This window comes from Parathielavia appendiculata, assembly GCF_033297405.1.
Source record: "Parathielavia appendiculata strain CBS 731.68 unplaced genomic scaffold N657scaffold_17, whole genome shotgun sequence".
Taxonomy (NCBI): domain Eukaryota; kingdom Fungi; phylum Ascomycota; class Sordariomycetes; order Sordariales; family Chaetomiaceae; genus Parathielavia; species Parathielavia appendiculata.
Window position 1 is genome coordinate 214,683 of NW_026944236.1, and position 12,306 is coordinate 226,988.

At 55.2% G+C, this 12,306-nt stretch overlaps 5 protein-coding genes across 5 annotated transcripts; 1 reads left to right on the forward strand and 4 right to left on the reverse strand.

Moving 5' to 3' along the window:
* Nucleotides 1–244: 244 nt before the first annotated feature.
* Nucleotides 245–1,034, reverse strand: N657DRAFT_649161 (uncharacterized protein). Its single transcript, XM_062793668.1, has one exon. It carries the CDS (start codon nt 958–960, stop codon nt 544–546), a length of 417 nt encoding a protein of 138 aa, XP_062644148.1. The 5' UTR covers nt 961–1,034; the 3' UTR covers nt 245–543.
* A 1,104-nt stretch (nt 1,035–2,138) lies between these two features.
* Nucleotides 2,139–3,514, reverse strand: N657DRAFT_636619 (DNA repair protein; the record flags this gene model as incomplete). The annotated part of the gene is made up of 3 exons (XM_062791442.1): nt 2,139–2,593; nt 2,673–3,369; nt 3,428–3,514. 3 exons carry the CDS (start codon nt 3,512–3,514, stop codon nt 2,139–2,141), a joined length of 1,239 nt encoding a protein of 412 aa, XP_062644149.1.
* A 564-nt stretch (nt 3,515–4,078) lies between these two features.
* N657DRAFT_636620 (inorganic phosphate transport PHO88) lies at nt 4,079–4,840 on the reverse strand (the record flags this gene model as incomplete). Its single annotated transcript, XM_062791443.1, has 3 exons — nt 4,079–4,473; nt 4,580–4,740; nt 4,818–4,840. The coding sequence occupies 3 exons, from the start codon at nt 4,838–4,840 to the stop codon at nt 4,079–4,081; spliced, it is 579 nt and encodes a 192-aa protein (XP_062644150.1).
* A 942-nt stretch (nt 4,841–5,782) lies between these two features.
* Nucleotides 5,783–8,270, reverse strand: N657DRAFT_636621 (uncharacterized protein; the record flags this gene model as incomplete). Its single annotated transcript, XM_062791444.1, has 3 exons — nt 5,783–6,636; nt 7,049–7,127; nt 7,677–8,270. 3 exons carry the CDS (start codon nt 8,268–8,270, stop codon nt 5,783–5,785), a joined length of 1,527 nt encoding a protein of 508 aa, XP_062644151.1.
* A 2,012-nt stretch (nt 8,271–10,282) lies between these two features.
* N657DRAFT_658514 (uncharacterized protein) lies at nt 10,283–11,305 on the forward strand (the record flags this gene model as incomplete). Its single annotated transcript, XM_062794905.1, has 2 exons — nt 10,283–10,464; nt 10,558–11,305. The coding sequence occupies 2 exons, from the start codon at nt 10,283–10,285 to the stop codon at nt 11,303–11,305; spliced, it is 930 nt and encodes a 309-aa protein (XP_062644152.1).
* Nucleotides 11,306–12,306: the final 1,001 nt, after the last annotated feature.

Genomic DNA, 12,306 nt, shown 5'->3' on the forward strand with positions numbered 1-12,306 from the left:
TTTACCAAATGATTTCGTCCAAGCGCCTCCTTGATCGAGATCTCAGGCCGCTTTAGCAACCCCAGCTGCGCTGCTCCAGAATAAAATTATGGATATTCATCTTCAAGAGTTCTGGAGCATTACAGTAATTCACTGAACTTCATTCGATTCTACGAACTGCGACAGTATCTCAATGGCAGGGATCTATCGGAGAGACAGCGGGCTGAGGAAATCGTGGCGGCAGTGACAGTACGAGAGAGTCTCTCGCCTCTGCTTCTCTGGGCTTCAAGCTTAGAGTACCCGTGCCGTCGTTCCATATCAGGTTGGTGTATTATACCTACTGCATGAGGCCGTTACAACTCTATCCAACGCCTAAACCGGCTTTTTCGCACTTTGTCAGAAGCCAGCCCGCACAATGACCATTCTGCCTCCGATTCCGTCGCCACACCGGCGTCGCCTCTTCCCCCAACTCTCCTGCGTCCCGTCGCCTGCTTCTCGTCGCCTGCCTCTCGCCCTTCCTCGCACCCCTCGGACGCTTCAAAGTGCCCCTTCCACAGTTGACGATTATGCGTCTTCCTCGATCTTTCCCAGCGCAGCAATGAACCTTTGTGAGAATTCGTCAGTTTCCATCGTGATCACCGGCTGTCCACCCGGACTACGATTTGTCGGGACCGGGTTTCCCGTCACCCACTCAGCTAACTCATTCGCGCAGTAGTCTGTGCTACTAATATTGATTGCCGCGCCTCTGCGACGGTCCTGTGGTCCCATCGAGGATCCGTCCTGGGGGCGGATGGGGCAGTGACTCCCATTCTCAAAATCAAGAGTCGTTGAAGGCATGGCGATAACGGACAGGACAGAGACGTCCGCCAGGCTGTAACCCTCAAATGCCGGCCAGACGTGCGATGGTTGCACGGTGCTGGTGTAAGAGCGGTCACACTCCCCCTGATTCGCATTCCTGCGGCATACCCGTGACTGCTCCATCTTCTCAAGAGCGAACCTAATAAACCCGCCGCCCAGTTTACCGCCGACGTTGCTAAAGTGGCTGATGGTATCAGTATCGAGTAAGTGCGTCCAATGCTCATCACGGTCGAGCCGTCGTCGTTGCCATTGTCCCGTTGCCGAATCGTTGTATTCTCATCTTCATGATTTTCTGGATGTCGAGTTGACTCTGCGCATGACGAACAGTTTCTCAGCCCCTCAGCGAGGTTTGCCGGAGCTCTGTGTTCTCGATGAAGACGTTCTCAATCAGGCTCTGCAGCTTCTGTTGACTCGAATAGGCCTCCACGTCCGATTCGCTTTCGGCATTGTCACGGCATTGTCAGAGTGAGTCGATTGAAAGCCATGTTATACTACTCACCACTGCAGGTTGCTCATCATGAGCGTCAGAGATTGCTGGTGGCGCCATGTTCGTCCAGCTGCTTGGAGAACTTGACCTATGAGACAGCGACACGGATTCTCGTGAGACTAGTTAGACATTGGAGCATGGTCTCGGAAGCTGAAAACGCCAGCATCGCATCGGCGAGGATGATTTGGAGCTCGTCAACTAGTATCAATCTTCGACGGGAATTTGACCCGTCAAGGTTGTGGAGGAATCTGCATCGAACACAGGGCGATTTCAACATGCTGGACCTCGTTCTGCGCATCTTTGACCACTGCAGGGGCGTGTCAAATCGCTGAGAAAATCTCCAGGAGCGCATAAACTTTGCCTGCCGCCGTGAGGAGGCCGACGATGGCCGCTGTGATACTCAATGATCCATGAGTGTGCCGGTAAAAGACGACTGCCGACTCCACAAAACCACCAAGGCCTAAGCTCGAAAATACCCTTCCAATGTCGGCAGTCAACAAACGGTAAATGAATCTCGTTGCCACCGATGAGTCCGCACCGTGCGCCAGCATGCATCCTGCGTCACCTGGGAGGCGGCGCAAGGAAGAAGAGCTGGCTGCGGGATGGTCCGCGATTGGGTTAGGAGCGCCAGGCTGGATAATAAGGGGGGGTTACACAACCTCATTTTTCCTTGTCTTTTGGTGCCCAACCACTCAAGTTTGTCGATAGGTGGCCCTCTATGACCAGTGAGCGCGAGGCCTAGGCGCTAGCAAGATAGGTAGTCGAGCCCTCGAGTCCACCCAACGTTGAGCTCCGAGTCTGAGCAGGAAGAGCTTCAAAGTTCCAACTCCTCGACCTCCATGCCACAGCTGACGCACGTCTTAACCGTCATACCCGCCTCATTCTCAACAGTCCGACCCCATTCATGCACATGTCTCCCACCCGTACCCCCAATAGCATCCCCGAACTTCACTGCTTTTCCCCCTCCTATCCCTCCTCCGGCGACACTAATACTACTCGCCGCCTTTGCATTGTTGCGCCTGAACGCGTCCGTCCTGGTCTTGCGCTTGAGGTCCAGAAGCTTCTCCTTGAACTTGGCCTCCTTGCGCCTCTTCTTGTCCGCCTCGCGCTTCTCAAACTCTACGTCCAATGCTTCGGGCGAGCCCCACTTTTGGTTGAAGGCGTAGTCCTCGACTTGGTACCGTAGAAAGAGCATCATGTCGTGCCAGTGAGACTTGTGTGGATTCGGCTTGTTCAGGTGCGGGAGGAGTTCTTCGTCTTTGAGCTCGGCTGTGTATCGGCACGGGTTATTATCAGCTGCCAGACAGACCCTCCCGCAGTGGCGGGAAGGCTAGAGGCTCAAACTCACGATCTGTCAACAGGTAATCCTCCTTGCATTCCGTCTTGGTAAGCAAGCTATACTTTTCCGGGTATTTCTCCTTGCAGGTATTGCACACGGCGCACCCAAACACCTCCTCCCAGACAAAATCAATCTCCACAGAGCGGCATTCCCGACACCGCTTGCGTGTCTTCTCGTCGGCAAGCACGCTCAGCGAGGGCTCAAACGGCCCCGTCTTGTTGCGCTGCAGCTTTCGGATCAGCTGCATCCGCTCCCACTCGGCGGCCGTCATGTGCGCCGGCTTTTGCTCTCCGGATCCCGAGGCGCCGCCGCCGCCCGTAGTACTAGACATGCTCTTATTCCATGGGTCGTCCTCAGCGCTCAAAAAACCGCCTTTGGTGTCGGTCATGGCGCTGAAGTTGTAGTCGACATATTTGCTGAACTTGCGTGACATGGGACGCAGCTCCTTGTCCCCTCCATCTTTGTTGGAAGAGGGACCGGCGGCGGCGCGGGATGATGAATCGCGGTTCGTTGCGGGCACTTCGGCTCGTGATATGGATGCGTACGGCCGCTTCCTCCCGGAGGCGTTGCGGCCGGCGAGCTGGGTATCATTTGTCGGGAGGAGGCCAGAGGGTGCGGTTCGGGACCCTGAGAGGATGCCGGTTGATGATGGTTGCTCGGCTTCGCGCTGGTCGCGTGTGGCTTTTGCGCGTAGGCGAGACTCTTCCTGCGGTCGTAATTGTCAGGAGAGATTTCCCAGGTCAGCAGCGTTGCACCAGACTCACCATGCGGCGAGTGACCTCCGGGGTGGGCGGGGATGGTGGTCGTCTCAGAGCTGATGCTTGTCGTGGTGGGGTTCCCGGGCGCTCCATTGCGATGCTGTTTTCGGAGGCTGATGCAAGGTTGATTTGCGAAGAGGATTTGGTCGAACCCAGATATACTGTGGTAGGCGCTCCGTACTACGTTTTCCTAGTCTGTTCAGATGGGGAGACAAATTGACAATGACGAAGTTTGAAAGCACTGAAGGCTTGCTTGTATTGCCGGCACATCCAGGACCGGGTCCGCCAATCACGTTGCGTTTTCGGCAGGCAACTACAGGAGGCAAAACCGCCTCGAATGTAGAAATCGATGCCAATGAGAGGAATCTGCGGCATTGAGCTCCGGGATGCTTGCATGCCTTGAATTCAGCTTTTCTCGGCAAGCAACCTCTGGAAGGCTTGCACCGTTTTGTCACTTCAAATCCTGAAAGAAAACCCCTCCGCGTAATCAAGCGGCCGAGCTCAGGCCGATCCTACTTGTTCCATTCTTCGTCGTTCTGCACACGCCCCTGTCTATTACCATGTCATAACGCGCCAGGAAACCCGCGCGCTGTAGTGTACAAGATCCTAGCCGGACATCCCACACGGACATCCACCGCCGTCTTAGACGGTTCCTCTCTACTCCTCCTTGACACCGCCACGACCAGCCCGCTCAGCCGCCTCGACCGCCTTCTTGTCGGCCTGGGCGGGACCGCTCTGGAGCCCGCTCATGAAGCCGGCGGCCTGCTTGAACGGCCTCTTGAGGTCACCGACGGCGGGCTGAGCCCAGAGGTGGATCTTGGCCAGATTCGACTCGAGGGCGCTCTTGAGCGGGATGATGCTCTGGATGAGCAGCGGGTTGGTGTACTTGAAGTAGAGGTGCATGACGCCCATCATGAGCACGCCCATGCCCTGCGAGCGCATGAGGTTCTTGAGCTGGCCGACGTCGTAGGCGTGCACCGTCGTCGTGACCAGCTTGCCCTCCTCGCTCGAGCCCATGGGTGCCGGCTCGACGTACTTGAGCGTGGTCATGTCTGTGCCGGAAGAGAGTTGTCAGTTCTTGTGAGGTTGACGACATTGCGAAGCAAAGCTGCTTGCGCGATCCTATGGGGCACAGCATCCGGGATGGCTCAAACATACCCTTCTTCTTGTCGATCACGGTCTTGATGTAGAGGTAGATGCTCAGAATGATGAGGTTGCTGGCAATGTAGACCGCGCGGCAGAGGTTGAGCACTTGCGGATCGTCAAAGGGAATCTTCTTGGCGACCTGCATCATTCCGAGAATAATGATCAGGTTCGTTCTATCCCACAGCAACCGTTAGCCACCGGTCGCGTGTGCTTGGCCGTGGTGGTCCATCTGGGGCTTCTGTGTCCTTACATTTGGGGGCTGAGGCCGGCCATTGTGGCTGTCTGCTGGACGTCGCGAGCGAAATTCGGGCTGGTCTCGTCGGTTGCTTGAATGCGTGACTGCCTGGGTGGTTTTGCGACGTGGAAGGATCAGGGGCAATTCCAGCGAGATTTTGAGGTTTGGAGATGTTCCCACAACGGGCTGCCACAACAATCCGACAACCGTGGTCGAAGCATGGGACTTGAGAGCTCCACTTTCTTAGGCTCCTGTTTTGCTTGATAGTGAAAAGGGATGGTGGTGGCCCGTGCTGCTTCTCCGCAGCTACCAGCTCGGTGACCTGACTGGTTAAAGAGCTGGCTCGGTCGGTGCCAGGCCCACCAGGGTGCCAAAGGCCACGTTCACCAAACTTGCAAATTCCAGGCTTCCAGCACGTGAGGACTTACGTGAAAACACCAAGACCCAGGTCAACCCGGGCACCCCGGTGAGCATATGGGCTCGAGAACTTTGTCAGCTTTTTGTTGCGTCCAAGGTGGAGGCTTGTTACCATGCTGTCAGCCTGCGACAACGCACATGGTTTGGCGTCGGCGGACACCCTGAGCAGTCTGATGTCGCCGATGCGTAGTAGAGGGGCAGCAACGGGACAAGTACCTAGGTAACTGATCAAACTCTGCAAGCCGGGCGTCCATTCACCCGCGTTCGACTGGCTCACCGCCCGACAGAGCCCATGGGGCAACTCAAAAGGATGGTATGAAGACAGAAACCAGGGAAGACCGCCATGCTTTCTCCACAGTCTCGGCCTCGTCCGCTTTTGCACCGTTGGGACATCAAGGCGTGTAACCCTCGTGAGGGATCGTTTCAGAGAGCTTCAGGAAGAGTACTTTGAACTCGGCGCACCCTTGATTGAGGCTCCCGACTCGTCGGAAATTGGGTTGGACTGAACTGGTTTGATGGGGTTATCTCATTTCTCGCTGCTGAGGCTCAAAGAAGTAGCAGTTCTACAAGCCCGGGGCCTTCTTGTCACTTCCTTCGCCCTTCAGTTCGGCTTCCTTACCAGTCTTCCAGTTGGCATCCATGATTATGCTGTACAGCCTCTTCGGCTCGATCCCATCTTCCGCCAGAACCCGCGTCTTCCACTCCTCCCACAGCTTGGTCTCTGGCAGAATGCCCGACACTTCAACCCAGCTGTTCCCCTCTTCCACATACTTGAAACGGCGGACGTAGTCGAAGATGAGCGCGTAATCAGACAAGGGGCCTCTGTAACAATCGGCTGGGCACATGTGACGGATGACCGCAGGGCCGCTCTCGACCTCCTGGGATGATGGTTGCCTCCGTCTTTCGACGGGAACTAATGGTGTGTTGCGCAAGTCCGAGACTTGACTTTTGCTCAACTCGCATTGGCAATTTGTGGAGTGCTCAAACATAATCACTGCTGTCTGGCGGTCTAATGAACGGCGTTGACCCAGGACGAGCTTGTCGACGCATTCCGGTATGGGTGGAAATGGGGGATCACCAAATTTGTACGCATGACTATGCAGTCTCTTCCACAGGATGCTGTACCCAAGCGAGGTGCCAACCTTCTCGGTGCAGCACGATGAGGGTTGCACTAGCACACTGTCCTTCCCCTTGACCGGAAGTATCCTCTTGTTGATGCGGTCCGGTTGGAGAGGAGCATATCCTTGAGAGTCGAAGTACTTGATAAAGTATGACATGGCATTATCTCGCAGGCGGGCATCATCCGGGTCGGCCATCCTATCCACGAGCTCATCAACGGACGGATGCTGTCGCAAGCCTAGAGCCGAGGGAAAATCTCGCTCGACGTTGCTGGCGATGACGTGGTGGTTGGCTCCCACTGGAAAATGGGAAGCTTCAGCGTGCGCATCTGGGTGTTTGGCTCGAGGAGCTCGCAAATGCTGAAGCGAGACGGTGGTCCCCGAAGTGGCCATGCTCCCAGTGCGGAGGGCTCCGCTGGAAAGTTGAAAGCGTTCCTGAGTCTTCCCACGTCGCTTGTGGGGATGTCGCCCTTCCTCGGCGCAAGATACTTGATCAACTGCACGTGCCGTAGTTGTTCCTGAATAGCTTCGAAGCTGCCAATTTCCCGATGATTGCTTGGATGATTGCTTGAATCTCAACAGTCCTTCGGATTTGGGGGCTAACAGGATTTTAGAAAGGGCATCAGGACTCAAGCCGTCGTAATCCACAATGGCGAAGTCCGGAAACAGGGTGACGGACTCAATAGGCTTCGTCTGGTTTCTTCAACCCACGCCTAGTTGGTACTGATGGAACATGCTGGAGCATGTGTACCACTTGCTGCCTCTTGCCCGCTGTGAGGTCGTCCCACACCTGTGACAAGGAATCAAGCACCAGCCGGGCCACCTTGGGCGATCGTGCGAGGTTCCGCTCATTAGTGGGAACATAGATCAAGAACTGCAGCTATCCTGTGAGGTCCAAGGGTTTCCACCCTAGGGCTGCCAGGCAAATGCGGTCGAGCCCGAGAAAGACGGCGATGGGGAGGCAGGTCGCGGGCCCGGGTAAGCTGGTGAAAATCTCCAAATCGGAAGGGATTTAGTGCATGATGTTCTTGAGTGCATGTGTACCGCAGCTGTCCCCATATCCGCCATCCAGTGCTGTCGCATCCATGATAAGCCGTTGCATTTCAGAGCGCAGCAACAAGCTCTGCCTGGCGACTCTCCCCGCTCAGGAACTGAAGGCACAGAGTTCTTGCGTGCTCTCAAAGGTATGCTTTTCACTTCCGTCCCACATCCTCGACCGAGATCTGTCTGAGGGAGCCACTATCCAGTAATTTTTGATGAAGGTCTCATTCCACATCAACGGTGGAATAACGGGAATTCCCTTCATGGACTGAGAGACCTCGTCGCTGCCGAGACGGACCTTTGACATAGGCAGGACTTCGAGCTTTGAATACACCGGTATGCTTTGTGCCTCTCTCAGAGCGCGCCAGAACTCTTTGCTGATAAGGGTCGCAGCTTCACGGCCATTGAGTGTTAAAATAGCAAACGTATGTGTCCTCAGTATCTGGAATGCTTCAGAATTGATGCGCTTCGTCAGCTCGTTGCCCTGCGAGACAGGCTGCGAGTGCCCTTTTGACTCTATGTCCATGTCTAGCATGGCGCCCCTGTGGGAAGCCACGGCAATAATCCCGGCAGTTCTCAGCGTCCGTGTGTTCCATTGCCAGACGCCGTTGGAGGTCAAGTCAATGGTCTCTCGTTCCACGGTGGGAAGCATGGATGGCGCTGAGATGTGTACGCCGGCTCCCCTGAACTGCGATGTCGGAGATTCTATAAACAGTCTCCCACCATGTTCAGGCGAAGGGAGCACGGACGAGATTATGTCGGCGTTTGACTCGGTCAGGGAGTTTGACGCAGTCGGGTGGATGCTCCGTCGATACCGGGGCGCGGGAATCATGAATCTCGTTGTTCGCGGTGCTTGCTTCTTGGTTGCCCTTTTCCAGCTCGTTGGCGACATCTCGCGGGGGGCGAATGCAACAAAAAGTTGCTGAAGTTTGTCGCAGGGACACACCCGACGTTGATGTAGGCGACATGTCCCCTGGTTCGGCATCTGTCGGGTACTCATGTGGAATCTTCGGTCTCCCCGTCGCCGTCACTTCGATTTAAGTGTCCTTCCGGCTTATGTTTGAGATATGGGTGAAACTCGGCTCGTGCGGTGTCTCTATATTGAGGCCCGCCCCGACATCACCGATCGACAACAGATTCTTCCTCGCGCCAAAACCTTGCAATCACCCACCAACAGATCAGTCTGTCGGAGTGTAGTGGCGGTCAGTAGGGTCGTGACCAGGAAAACTGCCGAGGGAGAGCAGATTTGGCACGGCAATCTTGTCGTCTCGGTAGCGCAGGAGCATCTTGGCCCTGAGCAGCACGATTTGGGTTCCAACTGATACCTTTGAGTGTAGAGGGCGTCATACTCCCAGTAAAAGTTCATCGCCTTGCTCCCAGAGATAATCAATAGCTCGCCGCATACTCCAAACAAGCTGTAGAAGCCGACGCAGAAGGCACCAATCTTGGTCTCATCCGGATTTCCCAGGCAATGCGCTTTATTCTTTCCCAGGGTTGACATTGAAACTGTGACCGTCAATCTCGACTTGCAGGTCACGTACGGTGTGGTGCTCAAGTTGGGCAACAAGGTTCTGGAGCGTATCAGATACCGAAGACCCTACCCCTGGGCATGTTTTCGCTGGCTGGAACTCCTGGGCTAGCGGCCATGTTCTTCACCTGATGGCGACTGTCGTTGCTTCGGCACCTGAGGCGTCTTGGAGAAGCTCACGTAGAATCGTCAGGCCTCCTGGATACCTCGAGAGAATCTTGTTGATCAGATCCTTCTCGCTCACTGTGACAGCCTCCCCATGTTCGCCGCCACCTAATGCTGCAACGGTATGCCACGTGTCCATATGCTCCACTGGAACCATGAGTGTAGCTCTAGAAAGTCGTGGTGGTAGGCAAACCGGGCCGCCTTGGTCGGGGAAAAGCTCCCAGAATCAACGGGAAGAGGGTGAGGGCGGGAGCTATTTTCGCTTTCGAGAGTGGACAGAAAGGGTGAGATGGTTGGCTACTTTGTTGCAAGCCACCTCGTGCCCCGGCTCGGGTAGAAGGGTGGCAGTAAGTCGATATTGGTGAGAGGCAACCACACTCTGCCAGCTAAGGTAGTTGCTTCGGAGTGCCATGTCGCGCATCAGGCTCAAGAAGGTTGGAGTGAAGCTGAGCTATATTGTGAATTTGAGCGGGGTAACGGCCACGATACCATACCAAGCGCCGAATACTTCAAGTCAATCAGTAGGGATGTTGCACAACAGTTGCAGTGGCCAATGGCCATGACCATGGTTACCTTGTCGGCAGAAAAGGTACTTGGAAGTTTTGTTAAGCTCATTGCCGTGCAGGTTAGGGTTCAAAAATAATCCTTTTTTGCCATGCAAAGCAGGGCGATGTACTCCGTGAAGTACCTGAACCCAGGCTTTCACGGCATTAACGCCGCCGCTTGGGCCCGGTTCTCAAGAGATGGTATTGTATGTACAGTACCTCCGTAAAGGTGCTGTAGTCTCAGCTGCTGCGATACCTGAAAAGAGAGGAGTGGAGATGCCCGACGCCAAAGCATGCAAGCAGGTCTAGCAGTCTCCATATTTTTCAATAGCGCCAAACTCGGGATCCGGTCTTCAGGGTTTGGCCTGCTGGTCTCGACAATGGTCTATCGAAACATGCGGTCCAGACTCTATATCTCCCTTTTCAATAAAGATGGTTTCCCCTTTCCCTGCCAACCGGCGGGAGAACCTGAGGAACGCGGTTCTTGTCACTCACTCGTCTTGTCGCTCGTTCCTCTGTTTGCTCGTGGGGTTATTGCGCATCACCCTGGCAGTCCACTCGTTCAGTTTCTCATAAGCTTCAGTCACTCCTTAATCAATTGGCATGAAGCTCCCCGCGCTTTGCCTCGCCGGCTTTGCCGCGGGCACCTTCGGCAAGTGCATCACCATGCCATGCAGAGGCAAGTGTGCTGCTGCTGTCTTGGGAGTCGGCGAGGCCTTTTGCTCGTCCTATTTGTCCCTCGAACCCGCGACGGAAACCGTGACGGCGACGGCAACTGTCACATCGGTCCAGACGATCACTGAAACCAGTTTCGACGTCGTCACCCTCACGACGTTGACCACCACCATGTACTTGCGCCCCCCCCCTTTCTTCCCCCTTTCCCCAACAAACAACAACTCAAACACACGCTTTGGACATGGCAGCTAACGCGTATACTTCAGCACCGGTCCCACCACAACGATCTACGCCAAGCGTGAGGAGAAACCCTCGGCGGATCCGGCTTCCCAGATCCTCGCCCAGTGTGGCAATGCCGCGTCGAGGGTCAGCAGCGCCTGCAGCTGCATCTTCTCCACCACATCGACCGTGACGGCCGTGGAGATAGTCACCGCCACCGAGGCTGCCGAGGTGACCGTCACGACAACCGCAACCATCACTACCGACGTGACTATCACCGAGCACGCCACCCCAACCGTGACCGTATCGCAGCCCATCGTGAACGGAGGCTTCGAGGGCTACCGGACCACGGGCAACATCCTCCCGTGGACCACCGGCGGCACTGGCGGCAGGGTTGAAGTCATCAACGGCGTGAACCCCTGCGCTAGTGGTGGTTACTGCGCGGGTGGTCAGGTCGTCGTTCGCGCCTACCCGCCCACCACTGGCGGTGGCTACGCATCGCTGTTCCAGGAGTCGTTCACCGCCAAGGCATCCTCGACGTACAGTCTCTCCTTCATGTACCGCTGCCTGAACTACGACACGACCACGAGCATCGAAGTGTACTACAAGGGTGCCAAGATCGGCACAGCCAAAGGGTGCACCAGCGGCGCCGCCTTTACCCGCGTCACCTCGGGCATCCAGTTCACGACGGACGAGACCGGTGCCGGGTCGTTGGAAGTCCGCTTCGTGAACCCGAGCAATTTGCCGTACCTGTACTTTTACGCCGACGATTTCCAGGCCACGAGGAACCAGTGAGGACAAACAGCTTAGCCATCACATGATCAATAAATCCGAACCCCTGAGCGTCTCAAGGAGCAACAACCGCCTGCAGTGACATCTCGCTTTTGACCATTTGAGGTTGGTATGCACTGTGTACAGGAGGAAGTCAGGGTTTGAGAAATGGATTTTTGATGATTAATAGGCAGGCATGGGAGTCCTGATCTCACATTATCTGACAACTATTCCTGTTGGAGCCACAAAGAGAAGCATTGGGCGAGAATCCGGGAGAAAGGGCTGTCCTTCCACAACTTGTATTGCGAGACAGGCCAAGAGATTTATACGTACAGGGACAGCGTACACAGTAAGGGAAGAGGCACCGTAACCCTTTTCTTCTCTTCCTCCTCATCTTCTTGCACACCGGCCGCTGGAGTGCCAGGGCCAGTCAGGTGCCCGTGTTCAATGACCCGCCCCAACGCAATAGTAATTTACAGCACAAAGGGCTTGTTGAACTGCACATGAGCCCTTGGAGCCCAGAGCTGGCAATCCACCGCCCAGAAGGCAAGTTGAGCCCGAATGAAGTGTAATGATCCGAACCTTGGAGGATGTCGGATGCCGTGGAATACGCTGTTGTATAAGGGTCTACTAACAGCCCTGAATTGACCAAAATTTACACCTCCTACAACTTCAATCTTCAATTAACGTGATTCACCATTGACTCGGACACCCCATTGAGTCGGACACATTTTCCGGACTATGCCACTACAAACTGCCAAAAGTCCACCAGAATCTGATGCAATCAATTGAAACTACTCAGAATCGCTTAAGCTATCTATTTCTCCAGCCTCCGAGCATGTCCTTGCATTATGGCCAGTCTTGCGGCAGATGCCACAGAGCCGTAAACCCATCCGACGCCTCTTTGATGGTCCTTCAATTTCCTCCTCAACGCGCTCTTCCTCGTCCACCATACCTTTCTCTGCCATTTTTTCCCTAGCTTGGCTTCCATTAATAGCCCCGCCATCTTGGAGACGCGTCCGTTT